The 9,082-nt window shown below is 34.2% G+C and overlaps 1 protein-coding gene across 3 annotated transcripts in view; it reads left to right on the top strand.

Annotated features, from left to right (window-relative positions):
* The window catches only part of Diaph2 (diaphanous related formin 2), a 793,576-nt gene that overhangs the window by 338,698 nt on the left and 445,796 nt on the right, over positions 1-9,082 (top strand). For all 3 annotated transcript variants that reach the window (XM_026784823.1, XM_026784824.1, XM_005358668.3), the window contains 2 exons: positions 3,863-3,964; positions 7,129-7,223. In XM_026784823.1, coding sequence (XP_026640624.1) covers positions 3,863-3,964; positions 7,129-7,223 — 197 coding nt within the window. The remainder of the gene's footprint in view (positions 1-3,862; positions 3,965-7,128; positions 7,224-9,082) is intronic.

Here is a 9,082-nt window from a genome sequence, read left to right on the forward strand (position 1 = left end):
AAAAAAAAAAGAAAACACTTTCAGCAACTTACTTTAAAAAGTTTGCGTGCATTAGAAACATATGAACTTAAATTAGTTTAAGAAAAGTAGGATTTGAATTCATTGCAAAAGGCAGTTTTTAACATGAATGCTTTAATATGTTTTGTTCTGGACATATGCTATGTCATTCCTATTTTTTGGAATTCTCTGTCTGAGCCTCTATTATTGATCCCTAAGGAATATTTTTAAAAAATCAACAAACAAACAGGGGCCAATGACAAAAATAGATATTGTTTTTGAAAACTTGCCTCGTTTGGGAACTATCTGTTATTCTCACTGTTGGAATGTTTATCAATTTCTAAACTAAGGATTTTATTCCAGTTACAGAAAACAATTAAAATAGACTAATTCCAAAGGAAACTCTGAGCCATAGATATTTCGGCTATGTAATTTTAATTTCAAATTTTTTTTCATTTGAACATCAAAGAGTTCAGACTAGATTTTAATGAAAAATAATACCTAATGCAGTGCTTCTTAACCTTCCTAATCCTGCAATCTTTTAATACAGTTACTTATGTTAAGGCGACCCTCAACCATAAAATTATTTTAGATGCTACTTTACAACTGTAATTCTGCTACTTTATACATTGTAATGTAAATATCTGATGTGCAGGATATATGATATGCGAACCCCCAAAGGGGTTGTGACCCATACAGGTTAAGAAACACTGAGTTAGCATATAAAGTGACACTAATGAGCATTATGTACACCTGTGTTAGCCAGGAAGCCCATTAGTTTAGAAACAAAATAATAATCATAGACCATTTGTCTTAGAGCATTTCATCCTTTATGTTCCTGTTTAATTAGTTTTGTAGCAGAGTTTAAGGCCTATTGAAGTTAGGAACATTTTTTTGACTGCTTCTTTGATTGTGTTAAGTTTTCTAAATGTGTTTCCAGAGGTAATTTTGATATAATTTAAATTCTCTTTATTGACATCAGAAATAGCTATTGAACTGTCATTTCTTTCCTTATGCAGTTGTCTTAACTTGAGAACAGCTTAAAATTAGAATAAATTGAAATGTTGACTATTGCATAAGGAAGACACTGTGCTCTCAGAAAGCTCCTTTAAGGAACATTTATGATGATTTTAAAAAAAAAATAATAAAAGTCATTTTTCTTTCATCAGTCCCAATGATTATGTTTTGGCAACATTCCTAAGAACTTGACACCTGTCACAAAATCATAATTTTCAAGGGAATTATTATCTAGACTCATTTTACTGTCTCTATCTTTACATTGGTCATTCTACTAAACCTTAGAGCATTTAATATTTGTTCTGTAGGTAATTTATTTCATGTGTTATTTGTGTGCTATGATAACATAATTTGTATATGTTACACCATTAATGCAAGGGTAATCTATGAATTCACAACATTTTTAAGCATCCTTTGAAATATTGCTCAAGTTTCACAGATGCTGATTATCTTTCCTTAACAAAAATATACTGATTGCTACTTTTTCCTACTAAATTAAATAACTTATGTGTAAGGTATGAGCCAAGATTAAATGAATTAAAATAATAAAAATCATTTAGTGCCTCAAAATGATGTTTATATTTGCCAAAGAAAATAACAGTCAGTAATGAAATTTAGCAGCATAAATTTGTGTACAAGAAAGTCACTTGATTGAAAAAAAAGATGGATTTGCTTGGGTAAAGTGATTTAGTGGTCCCATTGCCTACAGCCTTGTATTTATCAGAGACAAGGTAAACCAACAGTACTTGAGCACAACTGTTGGAGAGTTTCTATGCAGATAGGACTTGGGGATTTCCCTTCATGCTTGTATGTCTCTCTTAGGGTCCTCATTATTGTATAGATTCTCTGGGATTGTGAATTGTAGGCTGGTATTTCTTTGCTTTATGTCGATAAGAGTGAATACACATGATATTTTTCTTTCTGGGTCTGGGTTACCTCACTCAATATGATGTTTTCTAGGTCCATCCATTTGCTTGCAAATTTCAAGATGTCATTATTTTCTGCTGTATATTACTCCATTGTATAAAGATACCACAGTTTCCATATCCATTTTTCAGTCCAGGATCATTTAGGTTGTTTCCAGTTTCTGGCTATGACAAATAATGCTGCTGTGAACATAGTTGAGCACATTTCTTTGTGGTACGATTGAGCATCCTTTGGGTATATACCCAAAAGTGATATTGCTGGGACTTGAGGTAGGTTATTTCCTAATTTTCTGAGAAAGGGGCTGTACTAGTTTGCACTCCCACCAGCAATGGAGGATATGTTCCCTTTATCCCATATCCTCTCCAGCATAAGTTGTCAGGAGTGTTACTGATCTTGGCCTTTCTGACAGGTGTAAGATGGATAGCCCAAAGTTGATTTGATTTGTATTTCTTTGATGGCTAAGGATGTTGAGCATTTCCTTAACTGTCCTTTAGCCATTTTAGATTCCTCTTGTAGTAGGAGCTGCGGGCTGCTTTCCTGCCACCCAGCTCCCAGCTGCCTGGTTAGCTTATGCCCCGAAATAACAACACACAAACTGTATTCTTTTAAACACTGCTTAGCCCATTAGCTCTAGCCCTTACTGGCTAATTCTCATATCCCGATCAGCCCATCTCTAATAATCTGTGTAGCACCAGTCTTACCGGGAAAGATTCAGCATGTCTGACCTGGTGGCTTGCTTCATCGCGTCTGGCCCAGAAAGGGGAAGCATAGCATCTGAGCTCACTTCCTCTTCCTCCCAGCATTCTGTTCTGTTTATTCCTCTCACCTATGTTTTAACCTGTGAGGGCCAAGCAGTTTCTTTATTAAAATTAACCAATGGCCTTCCTCCATCATCCTCTATCGAGAGTTCTCTGTTTAAATCTGTACCCCATTTTTTATTGGATTATTTGTTCTTTTCATGACCAATTTCTTGAGTTCTTTGTATGTTGTGGAGATCAGACCTTTGTCCAGTATGGGGTTGGTGGAGATCTTTTCCTATTCTGTAGGCTGCCATTTTGTCTTGATTACCATGTCCTTTGCTTTACAGAAGCTTCTCACTTTCAGCAGGTTCCATCTGTTAATTGTTTCTCTCAGTGTCTGTGCTACTAGGGTTATATTTAAGAAGTGATCTCCTGTGCCAATGTGTTCAAGACACTAGTGTCTTTGAAGGGGGAATAGGGGCTAATATCTCTTGTTGATGCTGTACTCCTTGTTTGAATCCTTTTAACCATTTGAAGAACCAAGAAATAATATTGTTCCAAGAAAAGATTCTAAAATGGTAGCTAAGACAAAACTCACATATTCAAAACACAACATCTTTGGGGGTATGTACTTGTGTGTATGCAAATTGGTGGTACTGTTGTATAGCTTGCAAATGCTTCAAACCTGTTCTTCAAAGCAGTCTCATTGGGGAGATTTTCTGTTGCCCCCTGTTTAGCAGTTTATGTCACCTTAGGTGCTTTAAGGTGTTTCACTGAATCAAATAAATGTCTAAATATTAGCATGTTTTAGGAGCAAAGGCATGCGTTTCTCTTTCCTCAATTAGTCCTAATTAGTGAGATTTTACTATGTATTTCATCCCAGTGCTGCTGAAGTTACCTGTAAAGAAGTAATTTATGTTACACATTAGAGAAGAAGCAGCAATTGATTTTTACTTCTGTTTGGCTTATCTTTTCTGCTTAAGTGCTGATAGTTAATTTGTAGGGAAATCTCTAAACAGCTCTATATTTTTATGTTTATCCTCTTCCCTGAGCTAATGAAATAAATACATTTATTGATTTCAGAATCACCTTTATTAATGTAGTTAACATGCCTTACTAATGTTATTCCATGTACTTGGATTAGAACGACTATTGTTTATGAATCAACATTTTTCTTTCAGGTCAAAGGAATGCAGATGCTGCAGAAGAAATTAGACCCGGGCCTCCAAAGAAGAAAATGAAGGAATTGAGGATTTTGGATCCCAAAACAGCCCAGAATCTGTGTATGTATTATTTTCTGCATAGGTGTTGTGATAATAGCTTATTCAGTGTAAACAACCTTCCAATTTTTTTGACCAGTTACACTGCTAGAAAATAGAGCCTATATAAACTTGCTACTGTGTGGCCTCGTCCAGTCTTTATACAAGGAGTGGTGCCTAGTTTTATTTCAACTTGATACAGCGTGTTTGGTTGAGATTCCTGGGAAACATGCTGTTTGTTCATTTTCTTTTCTTTGAAGGGAAAAGGAGAAGTGGAGATGGCAGAGGAGGGTGGTGGTGGCACAGGACAGGCGCGAGAGGAGGAAGAGGAAACTGTGGTCAGGATGTGATACATAAGAGAAGAATAAGAGAGAGAGAGAGAAAGATAGGAAAGAAGGAAGGAAGAAAGGAAGGAAGATCATGTATAAATATAATCCAGGTTCCCTTTTGACACTTAATTAAAATGAAGAAAATAAAAATTGAACATTGTTTAATCCACTAAGACCTATGAGTTTTAGATCTATTGTTTATAAAAGTATTGTTAATAAAACTTTTATAGTGAACATTATGAAACCTAATATATGTTGGTATTCAAAAATATAAAGTTTTTATAATTATTTTTCTGACTAGTCCTGAAATTCATATTTTTTATAAATATTTTCTAGTCGTTGTTGACAAGTCATTTAATTACTTATTTGAAAGAATTGTAATATGATCTGGTTATATTGTTAGTCAGTGCACTTCAGAACTGGTGATTGATCCTGGAGGCCTTTTGCCCAGAACTGAGACATTAAATGTGGTGTTAGTAATGGAGTCAGATAGTTAAATTCATGTTCATTTCATCAAGCCTCTATGTGTTATTTGGCATACTCTCTCTTCTCACATTGGTCCTAGAATATTTTCTTTTATCACTACAGAATGGTGTTTAGATATTGAGAAAACCAGAAATTCTAATACATTCTTCATTTCTAATTACACAAAGAATATTGTGGGGGTTATTTAAGAATAAAATTAAAGTAAACAACTTACAATTCTGGCATCAGGCAAAATCTACCTCAAAAATCGGTCTACTATTAGCTATCAAGAATTTGTGTTTTGTTGCAATGATAGTATTTTTTTTTCACAAAGTTGATGTTCAGTAATTTTTTAAGTACATAGTATGATCTTATTTCCTGGTTAATATCTATCCATGAGATTTATTTCAATTTTTTAATTCACATTCAGTTCCTATGTCTAGCAACTATTTGCCTAGATGATAAATATTAAATTTTATTTTGTTACCAGTACAAACATACAGATCTTTTCAGAAAAATTCAGGAATATGTTACTTCAGGTTCTCCCTTTAAGAGCATACCTATATTCTTTTTAAAAGTGGATTTAGTGTAGACTGGAATGGAATGTGTTGTTTAAAAGTTCTGTCTGTGTAAGTGTAAGCTATCCCAGTTAAAATGAGTTGAATTATTTCAACGTAACATAAAATATATCCAATGAAGTAAATGATTCAGCATATGAAGAAAATAGGAGTTCACTACCTGAGTGTCAGCAAGAATGCAGAGTGCATCGATGAAGTCAGGCACTTCAGCTCTTTTCTGGCAGAAATAATAGTGTCCTACCATATTTTTTGTGAGATCCATTTCAAAACTTCCAATGGATGACTGAAACCACGGGAAGTACTTACCCCTGCTGTCTCTCTCTGTCTCTCTCTGTATCTCTGTCTGTCTGTCTGTCTCTCTCTGTGTCTGTCTGTTTCTGTATGTATATATTTATGTATATGCCTGTGGTAAAGTTTGTTTTATACATTAGCCAGAGTCAGATCTTAACAATAATAATAAAGTCATATGATTGCAATAATATTCCAGAAAGAAAAGTTACATGACTATGGTATGGTCTCTTTTCCCTCAGAATCTCTAACTGTACCTGTATCATTATTCTTGTGATGATATGAAATGATATTTAAAAAAAACAAAAACACCTGACTGTTTCTTCCTGGTAAATCAAGTGGGCTTCTTAAATATTCCCACGTTGTGTGGTCATTGTTAAGAAGCGTATAGTTTGCTTTAAAGTAAGCAATGTCATACTTTCACAGGAAATCTGCTAACTCCAAAGGCTACCATTTTAGTAAACTTTTAGTCATTGTCAAAAACTAGTAGAGTAGGTCAGCTAAAAAAAAAAAAGTTTTATTTTAGCTCATTTTTTTGCTGGTTTTAGTCCAATGTCTGGTCCCTTTTATTGCTTTTGTTCTCAAGGCAAAACAACAAAACATGGTGAGTCAAAGCTACTCAACTTTTAGTGGTAAAGAAACAGAGATCTAGAGAGATCGAGTTTGGAAGCAAGATATACCATTCAGATCATGCCCCACTGAGTGAATTTTTTTTAATTCTGCCTCATCTTCTAATAGTATATTCAGCAATGTATTTAAAGTATCAATCGTGCATTTGTCTTGAAGTCACCAATGAATTCTTGTGGGCTAGTTACTTATCTGAAGTTTCATGTCTGAAATGTCCATTGGAGAGCAAACAGCATTAGAGGTTTTTGGAAAAGCATATTATATCTTATCCATAACAGCCACGAGATGATTAGAGGGCAAGTAGCATGCATTTCTCAGATGTACTGTTTGATGAGTTTCAGGAGATAAAGTGAGATGACATGCAATTTCATGCTACTACTCAAAATAACACACCATAAAACTCACTAAATAATCCTTTCTTCAACTTTCTAATGAATAATTGTAAACTAAGATTTAGAAAAAATAAAGTGATGTTTACATTTTTGTCATTCTTTAGAAATTCTATGTTGGATGTATCTAAAAATTTTGAAATTAAAATATAGAATGACTCAAAAGACCGTTTTAAACTAATGTTTTTTAATTTTAAGTTTTGGTGGATTATTTTGTATCAGCTTAATATAAAATGCCTGAGCATTGTGTCATGAGACATCTAAGTAGGGTTGTTTTTGTACATATGTGTACTTGAGATGCAAATGCTATAGGTAATCTTGCCTATATGGATAGTCCATCAAATAGAAACAAGATATAATTCTGCAAATTAGTCTATTAGTGACAAAATTTAATATTTTCCATCTATATATGATTAATTATATATAATTAAATTAATAAATTAATTAAATATATATAATGCTTTTAAATTTTGATACTATTTTGTATCTAATAAAATCCAATTTTATTTTAGCTATATTTCTAGGATCTTACCGCATGCCATATGAGGAGATAAAGAACATTATTTTGGAGGTTAATGAAGACTTGCTCAGTGAGGCCCTAATTCAGGTATATTGAATATCTTTGGTTTTAAAATCATTTTCATAAATATTTTAGATGCATCACTTATCAATGGTTTTATGAAAAAAGTTTTTTACTTTGGATAATAGAATCTGAAGTGTTATTATTGAGATGACTCAGTCTTTAAGATTCAGGTTTCAGTTCTTTCTTGCCATGCCCGAGATATCGTGCTTTTAAGTTTAAAAATGTGCATTTGTAGATATATCATTCTCTGTACATTACAGAATTGCATATATTTAATCATCATAATGGGTTCATTAAATAGTTTTTTTATTAAAATATTATGGGTGAAAAAGCAGAGTATGCCATGCGGTGGTGGCATATGCCTTTAGGCCTCTAGTATGCCAGGGCTTGGGAGGCATAGGTAGGAGGATCTCTGTGAGTTCTAGGCCAGCCTGGTCTACGGAGTGAGTGCCAGGACAATCTCCAGAGCTACACAAGGAAGCCTGTTTCAAAAAATAAAACAAAATAAAGAAAGAAACAAACAAACAAAAAAGACAATTTAAACATTGCATAGTCTATGGATCTTTCTCAGGATCCGTAGGTAAATGTGGTAGACGATTCTTTTGTTGGATACTTGTGCTGCATATTCTATCAAACACGTGGTATTTATCATTTCATTGCATCTTAAAACACCTCATGAATGTTAATGATAGTGTACTTTCTTTAGCACATGAGAATCTGAATTTTAGATTATTCAATATTACATCTTGAAATATCGAATCTAAGCTTCAAAACAATGTCTAAAGGGGCTGCAAATATAGTTCAGTTGTAGGGTGCTTGTCTACCCTAATGCTGTTTTGAGCTCCATTCCCAGTACTATGTAAACCCATGGTTGCTCATGCCTGTAATCTCTGCACTTAGGAAGCGACCGGAAGAGTAGGAGTTCAAGGCCTGCTTAGTACACATGTGTGAGGCCCTGTTTTAAAAAGGAAGGAGATACCAAGTAATTTATTTTATGTAACTATAACAATTTATTTCCCCCATACTCTCTGTAAGTAATAGAGAACATGTATTAATGACCCAAGCAAGTCATATTTATGTGGATGGTTTATGTCTGCATCCCAGTTTACCTCATGGGTAATTTAAATCTGAACATGCTCATTTACAATACGATTAAAGCTTGATGGGTTTATACTGACTTTTTGACTCTCAAACTATGATCATATCCCATTACAGTTTTTTTCTTTACATATGAATGATGAAAAAGCTTTCATTATTGAGATATCGCAAGTTTACCTGCCTTGCCTTACAATATTTTAAAACAGAATGAATGCTACATTCAAAGAGAAGAAGGGCTGGTCTCGAACTCACAGAGATCCGCCTGCCTGTGCCTCCCGAGTGCTGGGATTAAAGGCGTGCGCCGCCGGTCTACAAGAGCTAGTTCCAGGAAGGGCTCCAAAAAAACCACAGAGAAACCCTGTCTCGAAAAACCAAAATAAATAAATAAATAAATAAATAACAAAGAGAAGAAGGGTAGTTAAGCCATATTTAGCTTTGTGTCTTATTCATTATAACTATTGTGCAAATAATCCTAGGACAGTTCAAATCAACACAGGTGCCTCTGGAGGCCAGAGGCATCAGATACTCCCAAGAGTTGTGGATACAGACAGTTACAAACTACCCTAAGTTTGTTCTGGGAGCCAAACTCAGATGATTTCTGAGAACAGTATACTCTTTCAACCACTGACTCATCTCTCTAGCCTCAATCTTCTGTGTTTTCATGGCTTCTATTTGATAAGACTCTGTTGAAAAGCCAGATTGCTCATTGTACACTAGAGAAACTTTTTTCATTGCCTATCATAGTCAATCCAAATTGATTCTCTCATTTTTACATAATAAAAATT

This window comes from Microtus ochrogaster, chromosome X, assembly GCF_000317375.1.
Source record: "Microtus ochrogaster isolate Prairie Vole_2 chromosome X, MicOch1.0, whole genome shotgun sequence".
Lineage (NCBI taxonomy): Eukaryota > Metazoa > Chordata > Mammalia > Rodentia > Cricetidae > Microtus > Microtus ochrogaster.